This window comes from Buceros rhinoceros, unplaced genomic scaffold (assembly GCF_000710305.1).
Source record: "Buceros rhinoceros silvestris isolate BGI_N320 unplaced genomic scaffold, ASM71030v1 scaffold10001, whole genome shotgun sequence".
Classification (NCBI taxonomy): Eukaryota; Metazoa; Chordata; class Aves; order Bucerotiformes; family Bucerotidae; genus Buceros; species Buceros rhinoceros.
In genome coordinates this window covers 646-17,767 of record NW_010394807.1, presented here as the reverse complement: position 1 = coordinate 17,767, position 17,122 = coordinate 646, and the positions used below count along the sequence as shown (strand labels likewise).

Sequence of the window (17,122 nt, the reverse complement as noted above, 5' to 3'; positions counted from 1 at the left end):
TGGTCTCTCAATATTTTTATTTTATTTACTTTTTCTTGGGTAGGAATTACATAGACTCCAAAGTGAGGTATAGAAACACCCACTAATGCTTTGGCTACACTTTGTATTAAATTTCTCTCTGAGTCCTATTTAGAAAGAAAACCAAAAATTACTCCCGAGAACCAAACTTTGTTTTAGTAACACATGGTATATTTTAAAACAAGCTTTTGTAATTAAGTTGCTAATATCAGTGGCAGGAATGAGCAACTTTCCACTTTCAAATAAAAATGTGTCAAAATGGAAAAGTTAATTTTTATCTCCTGTAAACAGAGAAAGACTCTCAGTTTTCCTCTTGTGGTTGAGAAGATATAATGATGGGTTAAAGGTGGAAAATGTTAGGAAGGAAGGGGAGCATGGAGTTTGTTTACTACATTATTTACTTTCTGTTGGTAGAAAATAGTAATCTATTTTGCTTCATCAAGAATTGACTTTTTGGACTCCTGACAGTCTAAATCAGTATAATTTGCTTGCAGAAATTACTCTCTGAAGTGTTGATAGTATATGAAGATTATTGACATTTGGAAGACTATTTTATTTTTAAGACATACAAGTATTTTTTCAATTATTTTAAAAAGCCAAGCACAGGCATTATAAAATCCCCACAGATGACATAATGATGTTATGGAGCTACCTGCAGAGTTCCAATGTAAAATTACCAGTAATTTGTTTTAAGATGCATGCCAAACTTTTTAGCTGAGTTTACCGTTCAGAATACCTGTAATTCTTTCCATTTCATCTCCTAATTAGTAATATGCAAACACACTATTTCTGTATACTGTGTATCAATGCACAAATTATATAAGCTTAGACCATTTATGAGTCAGCACTGCAAATTAAAACAAATAACATTTGAGAAGACTGCAGCACAAAGTATGTCAAAATCCACTGAACTGGCAGCTCAATGAATAGTATGTCTTAACTGGATACTTGTTGGGAAACAGATACGTGAACAATTATTCATTGTTTCTCACTAAAGCAGAATTAGAAGGCACAAAAGCAATCAAATGTTACTGTTTGACAGACCCACAGAGGAATTGTGTTACTCTTAGACACAGAGTGCTGCAGGGGCCAAGAGTGTCAGCTGAGTTCTTCAAGAGATCAGACAAATTCATGGAAGATACATGCACTGGCACTTATCACACACTGGTCCGGATACCTCGTCTGACTTCCTAAACTTAGAAATCCTTAATGTGGTAGTGTATGGAAACACTGCACTGGGGTAAGATCCGTACATTCTTTATTTCCTTTCCCATGTTCTCTATCAGAACCCCACAGCTGGGGTAGATTGGTCCTCGGTTATGCATTAGGGCCATTAAGTTCACTTAAAGGATATGTGCCATTCTGATTTATTTTCTGCATGTTGGAAGTCGTGCATGATAATGTACAGCAAGGGGAAGAGAAGGAGAAGAATGTAGCATTTTACAATAAACAGGACCATGGGCAGCTTTCAATCACATTTGATGGAAAGAGCCATACAATTAACAGGAGTGTCTCTTTTCAGGAGACAACTCTGAGCTGTGAATCCCAGGTGGAAAGAGAAATTGTGGCAAATTGTCAGAACATCCACTGCCTATGGACATAACCATGGGCTTGCATTCATGATGCAGCATCTCGTATCATGCAGGTGCCTACAGCTGGGTGTGTATCTCTTGCCTTGTCTGGTTCTCAGGAGAGGAAGAAACTCAGGCTATTTGTGTCATGAACTCAAGAGTTACCAAAGACAGTGTAGATACAGCCAATATTTACTACTGGGCAGCTTGACACCAAGCATGCTGCTGCTGCTTGATCCGAGTTCTGTCCTAGGCACTCTGAAGTACCATGGCTTAGCACCACTTCTTACCTCGATCACTGCAAAAATGCGAGACTCGGCTAATCCTTGCAGTAAAGCAAAAAGCAGAGAAATCCCACTTATTCCAAGGCTCCTGTTTGGTCCAACAGCTATTACTGTCAAGTTAGGTTGATAACTATATGCTATAGGAAGAATGAATCCAAGTACAGCAGAAAAGAAGTCATTTCCTTCAGCATCCTTCAACAACAACAAGGAACTGTTTAGCACATAAAACAAAACAGTGAGGATAATCTCAAAAAAGCTTTTGATTGACCTAGGAAACAGGATACTGATCTATTTTCACAGCAGTTTTTATATTAAACACGCAGACTATTAATCTTTTCCTTAGTGTCTTTGCACCGTAACTCTACTGTCTTGAAGATGAACTACAGTAGCTACTGAAGGTTTCCCCAAACCCATCATTCTAAACACACTCTAAAGATCTGTGAAGGAGTGGTACCCTCGCAAGAGCAGGAAAAGGAAGTCTTTTCAAAGGACGACATTGCAACGTGGGGTGTAATTCTTAGGATCATTTTATGAATTCATAAATATATTCTATTATTTCTGTTAAAAAAGGCTTTCTCTTATATTGTTTCCAGAAAGTAAATCTTACCTCTTTCCAGTTTAGAGAAATATAGTGCTTGGAGCTGGTCTGTTCTTTCTCACAAATATGTATCATGAGTATTTTTCTGTAAATAAAAACCCAACAACTTCCAATGAGATAAAAAAGTTATTTTCTTTCTTCATTCTTTAAATTCTCATTTACAACACAGGAGCAAGTACCTATTTGCATTACTACACGCCTTAATGCAAACAATTAAAACTGAAATCTTTAAGGTGAGTATTAAAGGCTTTGGGCAAAAGAAAAAGCAGCAAAAAAAAGAGTTCTAGATAAGTAAAGGTGACTTTCGGTAAGGAGCTCAGCACCAGCAGCATGTACTCCCTGCAGTTATGGGGGGGGCACCCATATAATTAATAATCACCTTATTTATTATTCTGTATTTTCAATATTCTATTTTGAATAACTATCTAAATTTCAATTAATATAGAAGGATTATATACTTTAAACCTACCACTAAACTCAAAGTGGCACTTAGAGATAGCAGTTTGCCTTTAGAGATTTATTTGGGGATGTTTTGTATTTTGTCTCATTCTAAAATTAATGAACATTCGCTCGTGACTGATTCCTTAGTGCAGATTTCATTAGACGTATGGACACTTATGAACATTTATAAGGCCTTTGGGATTTGACTCTCTGCAGAAAAAAGAAAGCTCACCCATCTTCTGTGTTCGGTATGATTTGCATGTCTCCAACAAATATACAAAGCACTCTGCAGAAAACAAAGCCAAATACAATTCTATTTACAAGCTATTTTTTTTTCAATTAGTGCAATTTGTTTAAAGCGTTTGTGTGCATGCAGATTAGATGCATTAAAAAGAATGCATAATGTCTCTGAATCTGGTCCATTAGAGGTATAAAAAAATACATTTATGACAGCTCAAGGAAACCCCTTTTCTCCCACTATATACTGGGAAGAAAAAACAAAATCAATAAAATGTCTGTAGGCCAAAACCAACTGAAATCTGACAAAATGTAGGCTAGCATAGCAGTCATCCTTACAAACGTTTTGCCTTTGGTAAGCCACAAGGTTTTTGCTGGTATATGCAATATTATCTGTAGTACATATTGAAAATGCTATGCATATGGAGATGCTCCTTCTTTAAAAATTAAGGTTTCAAAGGCAATTTGCCATATTTGATATACTTTTATCTTGTGTTTACTTCTTTGTCAAACGGCCCCAAAATACAAATTCACCTTTGAAATCCAAAACGAACAGAATGTCTTAGTGCAACAGCAACAGAAACAGCAGCTGTGGGCGATTCTGCAATTCCATTGCATACCTGCAACATACGTTTTTAATTCAGGAGTAATTAATGCTGCATAAGATCATGCCATTTCTTATTTGTAATACCTGTATTTTTACTTGTTTATATGTATCATTCAAACAAAGCTACAGTTGTATGAAAAGAATCTTAAAGGTCTGTCATAGCAGGGCTAAGAAAATGGCTTTTATTTTCTACAGAAAGGCCATATTTGATTATTATGCCAAGAGCTGTTCTACTACTTCAAAAGTATGGTGCTATGCTGAAGGGCAACTGTAAAAATAGCTTTTGCAGGGGAAGGTCATCTTTACTCATTCTCTCAATCGTCTGCAGATTGGATACACTCAGTGTGCCAGTAGGCAAACTGCACCAGAGAAATACACCCTATGAAGAAGAGGTTGTCCCTGAATTCTGACTCCTCCTTTAACCTAGGCAACCTGTTTCTTCCTGGAAAACACAATGACAGTATTATTCCACCAACCTTTCAGTGTTCACTTGTGTTGTGTAGTGCTTTGAACTGTACATGAAAGCTAAGCGAAAATATAATGCATGCTCCCCCTTCTTTGTTGACAAAAAGCTCAGCGTAGCACCTGCAACTCACGAAAGGTTCTGTTTCTTTCTGCAGTTACCTTTTTTTCTTTTGATCTATTTATAGGCTCTCCTAGAGACAGACATAGTCTATAATGTTAGAAATTTGTCCCTGAGATCTACATACATGTCTTTCAACAGCAAGATATCTTACAAGAAAGAGGCCGTTCTGGCAGTTACTCTTCCTTGCAGACCTGGTAGTTTAAACAGAGCTTTTCATTCAAAGGGAGAGGCTGATTTACTATGACATAATATTCTTAACTTGCTTGCAGTTGTTGTTCTTTGCTTCTCCAAGTTTTTATATAAAAATACAAGCATGCACCCCCTAAGCCTGCCTTCTTTTCACTCCTGACGCTGCAAGAATCAAAGTGCTGAACTGGAATAACTGTCCAGAATCACAGCATACTGCTCCACTGCAGGGTGGGGGGGGGGAGTGTGTGTGCATGCGTGTAAAACAAAAATTACTCTGAGTAAACTATTGCACAAATAATGGTAAGTGGGTGCAGCTGCACATAGCATGGTGTCTTGTAATGAAGGGTAACACAGAAGTAAGCTCTCCTAAAGAGAGAGGGCAAAACTCTGCATGGAGACAGGAAAATTTTTGACATTTCTTGTTCAGATTTCTTGCTGCTTCTCACCAGTGCCTGATACACCAGCTTCTGCTCCCTGCAGATGGAAGAGTGAATGCCTGGTTCACCTGTACGTATGAGATTCTTATTGACCCATGTACTGTGACTGCAGAGAAGCTGGAAGACAACTTCCCCAGAGATTAGAAAGGTGTCTTGGAGTTAACAACTATCCCTGACAGTTCTTTTTGCTCTTGTAACTAAGCACATTTTAGCTGAGATTAGTGGGGTTATGAACTACACATGGACAATAGAGGCAGAAATCAGAGGAATCCAACTCTCCCCCACTCCCTGAAATCAAAGCAGTTTTTTATTACCTCTTTCTGAAGTATTTTATCCAGGATGGCCAACATACTGCCAAGAGAGTGCAAAGTTCTGTCCTCTTTCACAAGGTCTGCATAAAAGCCGCTGTAAAACAAACCATATTAAGAAAAACTAGGTTAGAGGCAATAACACTTTCAAAGAGGATGCTGATAGAGTACTTTGCAGTTAGTATTGACAGGGTACATTTTGTACAGATGTTACACGTTGATTCTCAAATACCTAGCTCTAGCAGGAAGATGATAATGCTGTTGCCTGACAGTCTTGAGCTCTCTAAACCTGACTTCATTCTGCACTGGAAAGAAACAAGCATGTCTGACAATATTCAGGAAATAGAGTTCTGTCAAAATTAGACTAAGACAAAAAGCTGAGCTTCTCAAGTCAGACCAGTTTGGGTGGTTTTGTTTGTTTTCAGATAAAAGCATACATGGAGCTTTAAGGCACCTTCCTAGCAAAATCTCTCTAGAAGAATACATTTGCACTAACTGTTTCATCTCTGTTGAAATAATTTTCTCCAGAAGCATTCTGATTAATTCTCTGAAGAACTTCAAGGCTATGAGTGATAACCAACACCAACACCTTCATTTCTCAAAGGAAGAAACTCTGGCTAAGGCCAAAAAGATGATGATGATGGAGACAGAAGTGGATGACAGTCTGTAGAGTCCTCTCAAATCCTCATAATTACATTGAAAATCAAAAAGATAGCACCAACCTGACAAGAGCTTTTATTTCAGTTTTGTCCATTTCCTTCACTAAATGAACAGGTTCAGGGAGCAAGTGTGCTGAACCTTTAGAGTCGGTTGTTGCTGCTGTTTTGATGGGAGGCACTGGAAATAGAATATTTTTCATGTGCAGCTCCAAAAACCTTTCTATTTTGACAGTTTCATCATTGTTAGTTATCTTAGATTCAGGTTCTGTGGAGGGATTTGGATTAGCCTTCTTTAGAGGATGCGATTTGGTGCTCAAATTTTGCAAAAATGATGTGTCTAGAAAAAAAAAAAGCGTTTCACATGCATTAATTCCTGAGCAATGTGTAATTTATTGTTACATTCTTTACAAAATACATGTGTTACATTTATTTGCAAAACAGTACATCTGTATCCATAGTATGCATCTTGATTTCCATGCACTAGCTACAGCATTTCCTGCCACAGACGTTACTTTTCAGTACTGCTACATTTGTTTTTCTCTAGACAAAGGTCATAAATGATAATAAATCTTAGGCCCATATTTTTGGCATGGAAGACAGCATCCTCAGATATCAAAGTCCTACTTTTTGGTATGATGTTTGCTGCCTTCGGAAGTTCTTTTCAGACATGGCCTTGAATGAAGCCTTACAGCGCTTCATCAGTCACTGGAGGAATAACTGGTAGTTCAGTTATTTTAATCCACTGGTTTTAATCTTAATCACTTTGAATTTCCGTATGAATCTATTTACCAATCACATTTGCTTGAAGTAAGAGAGAAGTATTTACCTTCATACGTCAACCACTTCCAGTAGGGTTTATGTGCTGCTCTCACATTTTGGATAGATTCAATAGCACTACAAAAGAAATAGGATTAACAGTATCAGCACTAACGAAAATACAGGAAACATAGCTTAACTCAATGAAAACGCAAAAATAAAATATCCAATTCAAAGCAAAGCAGCTCTGGTCTCTTCCAAGAATGCAGAACAGAAAGGTAAAGAAAACGAGAGTCAGTGGGCAGGTTGCTTGGAAAGATGAGTTTCAAGAGTCAAATGAAGAACACATGCAGCATGTGTTTACACACACCGAGTGAAATCCCAACCCTGCTGCTGGAGAAAAGGCAAGATTTCACCTGCCTGTCACTCTGACAGAGATTTAATCTACACAATGTAGATGTAATTAGATTCATTCAAAAGCAAGACTATCTGTTCAGGAACAAAAAAAAAAACCCACTATCTGTTCAGGAACAAAAAAACCCACATTCCCTGCTACTCTTTGTGTTATCATCTCTTTTTTTTATTATCACTGGTATTTGCAGCACTACGGGCAAATGATCCTATTATGTTAGCTATCATACAAACATAATTCAGAACAAATGATATGTACTTGGAGATTATTTGTAAGGTGTTCAGGAGCTGGACTGATATAAAGGACAAACACGTCACCAACTCTATTACTTAGGATGATAGCAACCCAAGATACTACAGCTGGTAGAGAATAAAAAGAGGTGATACAGGGGCTATGGGATGTGCTGGGAGCAGAATAACCAGCTTTGCTCCATCAGAGTTTACCAAACCCAAATCTGCCCACAGCCTGTGTATGCCTACACTGCTTCCCTGACCGACCTGAGCTTCCAGTTTTAACTAACACAGCCAAGTGGGCTGGCACCAGAATGGATGAGAAGCATTACTGCTGAAAAAGCAGTCACAGGACAACTACCGAGATAGGAGAGAGACTGAGGATTGATGTGGAGGAGATGGTACAGACAGGTAAAGAGAAAGATTCTGTTTAGATGCAAAACCGATTCGGGCCCAAGGTTCAGAATGCTTTACTAGCTCAGATTCACTATCGTGCAAATACAACCTACTGTCTCCAAAAAGAAGTTAGACCCAAAGTTTAATTATCTTGGTACAGCTCCACACAGCGAAGGGCTTTCACACCGCAGCACTCAATGCTCCAAATTCCAGAACCACAAGGAGTCATCCAGACTGGCTCTGCACAGCACCTTCTCTCACTGAAGAGAGAAAGGTCAACTCCAGCTGTTGCTGTACTACAGCAACTGAGGTGGCTCTGGAGTCTGAAGAACTAATCCTTGCAACTACTTGTTTTCCCAAATACTGGCTGTTGTTCACTGAAACTGCCTTGATTACAGCAGGATTGTCTCATCGTTGAGTGAGATGGATCTCTATAGGATAACAAGGCCCAAGGATAAACAGCATAAAATTATAAGCCATTAAGTTCTCACTACTTGAAATTGTTTCAGAGAGAAAAGTATACAAAATTGTACCTTGGATGACTTTTGGAACGCAAGTTATCGAAAGCAGAAAATAAAATATTATAAAGCATCATATTAAAACCTTGCTTCAGTGAAATGTTCAAAGCATGCATGTCTTTAGAATAACCCTTGTGTTTATTAGAGACTAAAGTTCTTATGCTTACCTTAGGCAAGGTGCCATTTCTCCAACTATTTGAGGTACAGGATCTCCAAGCAAAGTTTTTACAGTCATGCAGACAGATTCAGACAATGATTTTAAGTGGTATCCACCCTAGGAAAAAGTATTTTGTGTTACCTAAGAAACAAGCATTTGTTACATCTGAATATCATCATGGAGAATAAATTAAACTTTTTAAATATACCTGAATCTACAAAAATGGAAGATGATATGCAAGTACATCTAAGTTGATGATTTTCAATATGAGAACAGTAAGTTAGAGGCTACTTGCTGAACTTCACTGGCATCCCATGATACAACTCAGTTTATCACGGTGTAATTCATTTCAGATATCAGTCATGACTTTGCCATGAAAACCCTGGAAACACATGCCTTCTCCATTCCTACCCATGATACCCATCTTCAACAATTCTTGTGGAAGATTCCTTAGAAGGCAAACACTCTCACTGTCCTCTAAATTGTCTGTACAAGGGAATTGTACAGCCTGACACTTTGAGGATATAATTGTTCTAATGGTTTGGCAAAATCTGGAGAACAACTGTAGATAGATGTAAGACTGCTGGACTGCAGATGATAGATTGCTTCCTGCATACGACCCCTGGAGCAGTCACATCACCTCTGTTAGGATGGGATACTTGTTTGCACTCCAGCTAGTAGACAGAAATATCTATAATAATCTGCTGGAGAGAAAGATGATGGAAGAAAGGTCATGCAAAACAGAGGTCAAGCGAATGAATAATTGGAGACCTTTTTGGCAGTAATATTTCCACACACTTATTTACCTGAAAAGCCACCGTTTTTCTAACATGCAGCAGAAATAGGGAATTGAAATCTAGATTTCAAAATAAGGAACAATTTTTAATTGGTTAAAAGAAATAAAAAAGCCCTTAAAAAAGAAGAGCTTACAGAGGCTGTTAATCAAAAAAGAGGGAGTTTAGTAATTTTGTAAGGCTCCATTACTAACTGTATATTTAGGTTAAAGGTTATTTAAACTCTCCTTCAGCAACATATACTTGCAAAAACATTGGTAATGCAGCTTATTCACTAAACACATTTAATGCGTTTGGGACTGTCCAGAGCAGCAGACAATTCACTATTCACAAGAAATGCATATATTTGTGGAGGACATGTTTTCTGAACACTGATCATATGCTCCTCTATTCAAAGTTTTAAGTTAAAAAAAAAAATCAGTTTAGTCATGCATTTCTTTTAATGTCAAATTTTAGCCATTTTTTTCATTTCTGATGCTCAAAGAAATAAAGAATAAATTATTTTGTTACGAAGTTTTGCTTCCCAGCTTCTAGCTTGCCCCACGTGGCTCTAACACAAAGACCCTTCCTCTGGGAGTATGTTTCTAAAGTCTTTACCTCTAGGATGACACACAGCTTTCCATGAGCTAACTGCATCAGGAAACGGGTAAGGTGGGCAAAAACCTCAGGAGTGGCATTCATCTGACCCTAAATTAAAGAAACAAAGTTAAGAGATTGTCATGGTTTGAACCCAGCTGGCAACACAGTACCACGCAGCCGCTCAGACACTCCTTCCTACCCCCAGGGAGGTGGAAAGAGGGAGGAGAAAAGGTAAAAGTAAGGCTACATGGGTTAAGATAAGGAGAGTTTACCTGAACAGAGAGAGAGGAAACAATAGTAATAACAACAAAAAGAGTGATATACAATGCACTGCTTACCGCCACTGCTGCACTGAGCTGTGCTGTGCTCTGCAACTGCGCACCCTCTGCCACCCACCCTTACATATACTGGGCACGATGTCAGTATGGTATCAAGTATCCCATTGGCTGGGTTGGTCTGGCTATCCTGGCCGTGGAAATTAGCCCTATCCTAGCTGAACCCAGGACAGAGATGAAACCCTGAATCAAAACCATTGGTAAAAGACCCCCTTACAACCTGAAATATCCAAGTCCGAGCTGGCATACAGGAACTTGCTTCTCACTGAATCTAACAAAATGCTGCACCAACTGCTTTAAAGGACAGTACAAAACCCACCACAAGAATTACGCCTGGATAATCTGTCTTTACATGTCTCATAGTATTTAATGAGCTGGAGTCAGCTTAAAGACTTAAATGTGGTTTTAGCTTGGTCAACATAAATTTCACCCAGCAATCACAAGACCTTTACGAGGTAGAAATATTTTGCAAACAGATCCATGACACAAGGGCCACAAGTTACTTACTTCGGGGTCTCCAATTCCAGAATCATATCCAGAGGAGACAAGAACCAGTTCAGGATCAAACTGTTATAAAACAGAGAGAGTTGTAGCACATATTATGTCCTAATTTCAATTTTGTACTGGATTTCAACTGTACTATGTTCAGCTGTTATTTCCTCTCAAATATGAGCAAAAATAAGGACTCTCCTTGAATAACAACAAAGATGACCCTTTTACACTATTTTCATTCCTATTGGAGAAGCTGCAGATCATTAAACTGAATACTTAAAAGCTGGCATTCCATAAATACTATTCAGTTCATCAGGACATCAGTCATACCAGCAGAAATAATGTGTTGACTCTGTTACTGGCAATTACTGCATTTCTACAAAATATCCAATGGTACCTGCTTAAGAAGTACTTTGAAAGTAGTGTTTGCTTCTGCTGTTCAAATTGCAGAGCAGTAAAAATTTACCTCAAAAGCCATTGGAAGCAACACATGGAAAAATGCAGCAAGGTAATCGGAATTTCCCATCCCGATCTGCAAAATACGAGAAATATTAGGTCATATTTTTCCGTGGGAATAACAAATTTTCTAAGGTTGTTCAAGAATTTACAGGAAGATAGTATAAAAAAGTAAAGATAAGGGAACTTTGAGGACAAGTAAATCAAACTTTCTTTAAGTAAAGTGCATAAATATCCACCTTTTTTAGCCTTAAGCATGAGCTTCTGTTCTCTGCTGAATGATGATGGACGTAATCATCTCCTGCAACACTTTCTGATTTGACAGCTAGGCAAGACAGTCAAGAAAAAAACCTCTGTGTGTGGGTTTTTTCCTCTCTTTTTTTTTTTTATTTTTAAAGATAACCACATTCTAAGCCCTATTTTTCAGCAGGCATTCTGCTGACAGGAAGAGGGTATACTGTGCTAAGACATCTGCCAAGCAAGCAATGCGGCACACTTCTCAGAAAGCGTTACATAAAGCATGAAATGCAGAGCTATTGCACCTGCTTTGTTGTGCTCTGAACAACCTTTACCTTATTCCAAGGCAAATTTATGTTAAAACCTTTTCCTTTTCCCAGACCCACAGCATCATAATCAGATTCTTTGAGTGATGGCCAAAATTCCTGATGTTCATAGCGATGCCAGGAAAAATACAAAACACTGGAAGATACAGAAAGCAAATCCAATTTGATGAAAAAAAATGCTAGAACTGACTTTATATCTTGAACATGGTGACTGTATTGACTGGAAGCAAGACAACAGAATTGCCCTTTCTCCTTAGTTCTCTTAATGGACTTGGACTATGAAACTTAGTACAGAAGGTTCTATGTCAAAATTCACCTAAAAATTAGCCAGCTAAAAATTTATTGTATGCACACACTCAAACACAGGACCTTTTCAGAAGAGCAGGACTTGTTTCTAGAACCCGCTTCCATGGCTTTTCCAAAAGCAATATAAAGCTCACATGTTTTATGCAACTACTACTTGAATACTGTAACTGAGAGATTTATGAATACAGAGAATAGATGTATTACCTGAATACCAGCATGAAGAGATCTTACTACCAGCAAACCAAGGCAGTCATACTGCTGATTTTGTGTTTGTTATTCTTTAAAGCAGAACAGATTTACATCTTTTTTTCTTAGATTTTTCCCTTTATTTTATGACAAGTAAAAAACAGGGACTAACATAGCAAGGAGAATGTTTTTTAAGATTCTACTTTTAGAAATTTAAGAAAACTTAGTGTCTACAGAGGCAAGCAATCTTTAACCAGCTAACATTAAAAAAAAAAAAAAATTTAAAAATTCTTCAAACCTTGGATCCTCTTCAAATATATATTGAGTTCCTTGCCCATGGTGCACATCCCAGTCAACAATTAGGATTCTGCATAGATCAGTAAAAGAAAACATTTAATGGAAGAACCACAGCATCTTGATCTAGAGGAGGTAGAGAGGAACAATGTTTTTCTGCCCCAAAGGCTTCATGTCACCCAGAAAGCTCTAGACATTAATGTAAAACAGTACGCTGTCACACTGTTATCTAAATGCTGTACTTGGGTATGAAGAGCTGTTCTAGAGTCAGCCATGCACTTACCTCTGTAGGCCATATTTCAGTTTTGCATACTCTGCTGCAATAGCAACATTGTTGAACAAACAGAATCCATTAGCTGCATTTCTCTGGCTGTGGTGGCCTGGAGGTCTGAAACAAAGTTTTCCATGGTTACTCACAGAGAAAGAAGTTTTGGTAAGAAGTGAAAGCTTTCTCACATATTTTCTTACCTTACTAAGGCCATTCCGTTGCACACTTTTTCTGACATCACAGCATCCACCAGCTGCAAAGTTGCTCCTACTGCTAGTCTGGCACAGCGGTAAGTGTTCTGAAAAAGAGAAGCTCATAGCTGTCATCAGTCACTCATCAGCTTATACTAATCACTCATGACATGCTTTTGCACCCCAACAGCAAACTGTCCTGACCTAATTCTGCCCAACGGAGGTTGTATGCCAATAATGGAAAACAGAATTTTACAAGGCAAATTTCAACGTGCTTTCTACTAGGTTTACCTGTGATCACCATGTCCTTTACAAGGACGTTCTCCCTGGAGCCATTAAGAAACATGAGATGGACATATTGAACTGACTAATGGAATAACACGGCACCTTTGAAAATAAGGAACAAAATCTTACAGAAACAAACCACAAAAGACTTCAACTTCCATTACCTGGCACCACATTTAAGAGCAACTGTTACCACAATGTCATTTTGCAGGTCACTAATTTGCACGTCTAGAGTGACACTATGTGACACAAATAGAGCTAAAATTTGAGGAGTGTGCTACACTGTCACGATACAACTACAGAATAGATGTTAGGACACTCAACAATATTTAATTTATAGCATTATAACAATATCATAAATAAACAGCAAAAAATGTATTGCATATTTTACCCTAGCATCACTCAGATGCAGTAACAAAAATACTTCTGACTCCCAAGAGAGGAAGCAGTTTAACTTACACACCGGATGAAAGAAGAAAGCATCGTAATTTCCAGAGACTCTTTTCAGTTGTTCTTCATTCATCATCTGGGTACTTTTCGCCAGTTCCAAGTGTTCTGAACTGCAGAGGAGAGAAAGATTAACACAACCCTTAACTAAGCAATTATAAAGGAGGTTTTTTCTAATGCAAAAAGTAATGAAAAGCAACAGAATATATGTTAAAAGGGGCTTTCTATGAGACTTCACAAGTCCAATAGGTACTCTGTTCCAGAGTATCTGGTAACAGGTATCCTGCAACTCAATGCTAGTTGCAGGATATAGTGAAAAAAATAAGGAGCACTATGAAATCAAGGGTTCCCAGATGTCTTAGGAATATGACATGCTTCTCCCTTTTCCAGTGGTGAGAGCAATAGTCTTGCTTTCAAAAAAATGCTTTTGCTTATCATGCAGCAATCTAATTTTGCAATCCATACAACGTATAGATACCATCCCAGTGAGAACTAAACAAGGATTCTGACAGTCACCCGTGTGAATTATAACTCTGAGAATGCGCGTCTAGTCCTCCCATTTGAATGAATCCCTTATCAGGTGCGTACTAACTCCCTCTTTTCAGTGGTTCAGGAGTGCAGTAAGCACGAAGGCACTAGCATCAATGTTCCCTCAATGCGCTGTCCTACCCTTGTGTAGTGATCTGGAAATGGAGGCTCATAGCATCTCCTCTACCATCTGGGTCCTAATCCAGGATATGACGGCCATATATGCATTCCTCTATGTGAGCAATGCCAAAGCAATCGGAATTTCACAAGAAACACTAGTGCTGCCTAATAAAAATAAAGCTAAAAAGTGGCTTCAAAGTCACATTAACAGGAATAAAACCATATGAACCTGAGTGACTGTACAATTACTACTTAAACTTCAGCAGCAGCCTCATTAACTGACCATGTACATGAAACATTGTTATGGGAGTTATAAATTTGTTTTAATCTAAAAGTATTTTAGAAAGGAAAGAGCTCTATTATCTCTAGCTTTCCTATGGAAACCCAGACATCTAGCAGGAGCAACTCGACTGGAAATAGTGATCAAGCCTCTTCTGTACTCAACCGGCAACACACTGACTATGAAATAAAGTTATTGGTACACAGCACTAATTGCATTCTAACAAGTATGTCCTTGGGAAAAATACCGTTCTGGAATCTGAAAATTTAAGCATGACTTGGGATCAAGCTATGGTCCTCATCACAGGCATCACGGTCCTGGGTGCACCCCTTCCCTCCTGGGGATTGCTGCTGGGTTCAGAACCAGCAGAGATAGTAAAGCTGGTCACCTTGAAAGAGAGAGCTGGGAGGAGCCTCAGCGGAGGCTCCCTCCAAATAGCTCTGCTAACAAGTCTCAGCAGACACTTCCCCTCTTGCCCTTGGCACTTGCCTTTAATATAAGGCAATAATATAATTTAATATAAGGCGCTCACCCTGAAGACTACACTGAAGCAGTGATGCATAGCCGTGTCTGCATCTGGCCACAAACCTTGCTAACCTGGACCCTGATTGACTCTCCAGCTTGACCTCAGCCCTGCCATGTCGCCATGGCCTCATCAGGCAATCTAAACTCATGGCCAAATCCAGTTACCATCACTGGGCTTGTGCTGCTCACCTCGACTGGGTATTATGGGATTGTGCCCACTGCCTCTGGCTGCTCTGTCATCACACTCTGCTCCCAAACTTCCCTTGCCACTCCCTGACGAGGTCAAGTGAGCATACAAGCAACATGCAGAATCATCTGCCGTTGGTTGCAGAATCATCACACTGAGGTGACAGATGCCAGAGCAGACTTCATTGCCATGACTTCAGAATGGGCAGGCTGCTGTTCTTCTGAAAGCCCCTCCCCACCCCAGAACTAGCTGCCAAGTTTTTCTGTTCACTCTACCTCAAGTGGGAGAAAGAGGAGGTTATTATCTTTCTTAAGAAATAAACTTTTTTCCTAGACTTTAAAGTCTTGTTTTTAAATTTTTATGAGAAGTTTAATCTTACGTGTAATCGGCATTCATTACTTAAGAACCAAAAGAGGGAGATTCAGTGGAAAGCAGATTCACACCTCAGCATCAACACCACACTCAACACGATCTGCCTAACCTTTTCTATTGAAATTACTGGAAGTCACTGAGTTTTGGAGCAGACCTTTTCAAATGGTGCAGAATATGTCCTGGAGGTATGAGATCTGTTATTTCATTGAATTAATCTGAATGGTGATGAAAGAAAGTTTCAGACCTGTGAACCAGCAGGATCTCTTCCTCGCTTCCTTCTCTGGCGGGCACATGGACACATCTTTCCACAAGATGGTAACGTTTAAGCTGCTCATAGGAGGATGACAGTCTTTCTGGCACTTCAATGTCACAAACAGGACTGAAAATAAGCAATAGGCATATTACTATAATACCATCCCAACAGAGCTAACAAATACACTTCCTAATGTCCAGCTTTTAGCTTCCCATTGCAAGAAGATTCATCACCATCATAGAGGGACAGGTGAGAGTGAAAGAAAAACAAAATCTTTAAATACTCAGTTTTGAAATTGAGCCAAAAATTGGTTCTAAAATGTGTGAGCAGAAAATAGAAACAGAAATAAAAAAGAAACACAATGGTATAATTTTTTGTTTCCTCTCTCGCCACTGGAAGTAGCAATGCTTAGCTAGGGATGCAGGAACGCCGAAATGAAGGAGCTATAGGTTACAACGAAGGTGAACAGAGGAGAAGCAGGTTTGGGAGGAAGACAACGGTGGATTGTTACCCTGAGCACTGCAAAAGTACTGGTCTAATTTATGTAAATTTAAGCAAATGGCACATATCAATTTCTAACTGAATTTAATTGACACCTTTCGACTGAGCAAGTTTATCTACATTTTCTTCCAAGATCAACGATACTTTAGCTTTATAAACAATTTAATTATCTTTGAATATTTTATTTGGAGGGCTACTCAGATGCCTAAAGCTAACGTGTCTTGTTAAGGCCTACCAGACTGGAGGCCTACATGCTTCCCAAACCCAGTGTCAGATTATCATTACAGCATCAGACACGAACTGGGGATAAAATAAACAATTTTCTCCAAAAGGAAAGACTTTCTGTTTACTGGGAAAATGACAGGGTACCTATTGCCAGGTATTTCCTATTACATTTACAAGAACGACATTTACTTGATATTTCTCGTGAAACTCCTAATAAGAAGCTGTTAATAAAAAGGATGGCAGTGACTTACTCGCTCCAAAGCAGTTTGTGAGTGGTCATCTCCGCATCGTAAATCAGTGCCGTTCCTGAAGCCATCGCTACAGACAGAACGAACCAAAAAATCCTAGGAGTATTTCAGGCAAGGAGTGAACGTACCTTAAAACAAAGTATTACTTTAGCTAGCGAGAATATACACACAAGGCATATCTGCTTGCATGACAATTTTGCACTTTAGACTTTGTACTAATGAAATGAAATCGAGAAAAATCATTTAGGACTCCTCCCAACAAGGCCGAGGAGTGAGGCAGCAG

The 17,122-nt window shown here is 38.8% G+C and overlaps 1 protein-coding gene across 1 annotated transcript in view; it reads right to left on the bottom strand.

Moving 5' to 3' along the window:
• HDAC10 (histone deacetylase 10) overlaps window positions 1–16,907 on the bottom strand; it is a 17,716-nt gene extending 809 nt beyond the window's left edge. Inside the window, exons 1-19 of the mRNA XM_010145336.1 lie at window positions 16,843–16,907; window positions 15,857–15,991; window positions 13,617–13,713; window positions 12,878–12,975; window positions 12,693–12,797; window positions 12,414–12,482; window positions 11,633–11,759; window positions 11,071–11,136; window positions 10,620–10,679; window positions 9,796–9,885; window positions 8,415–8,521; window positions 6,762–6,829; window positions 5,999–6,113; window positions 5,283–5,373; window positions 3,684–3,769; window positions 3,145–3,198; window positions 2,481–2,556; window positions 1,880–2,065; window positions 3–125 (exon numbers count right to left, since the gene is read on the bottom strand). Coding sequence (XP_010143638.1) covers window positions 3–125; window positions 1,880–2,065; window positions 2,481–2,556; window positions 3,145–3,198; window positions 3,684–3,769; window positions 5,283–5,373; window positions 5,999–6,113; window positions 6,762–6,829; window positions 8,415–8,521; window positions 9,796–9,885; window positions 10,620–10,679; window positions 11,071–11,136; window positions 11,633–11,759; window positions 12,414–12,482; window positions 12,693–12,797; window positions 12,878–12,975; window positions 13,617–13,713; window positions 15,857–15,991; window positions 16,843–16,907 — 1,818 coding nt within the window. The remainder of the gene's footprint in view (window positions 1–2; window positions 126–1,879; window positions 2,066–2,480; window positions 2,557–3,144; window positions 3,199–3,683; window positions 3,770–5,282; window positions 5,374–5,998; window positions 6,114–6,761; window positions 6,830–8,414; window positions 8,522–9,795; window positions 9,886–10,619; window positions 10,680–11,070; window positions 11,137–11,632; window positions 11,760–12,413; window positions 12,483–12,692; window positions 12,798–12,877; window positions 12,976–13,616; window positions 13,714–15,856; window positions 15,992–16,842) is intronic.
• Between the last annotated feature and the right edge of the window lie 215 nt (window positions 16,908–17,122).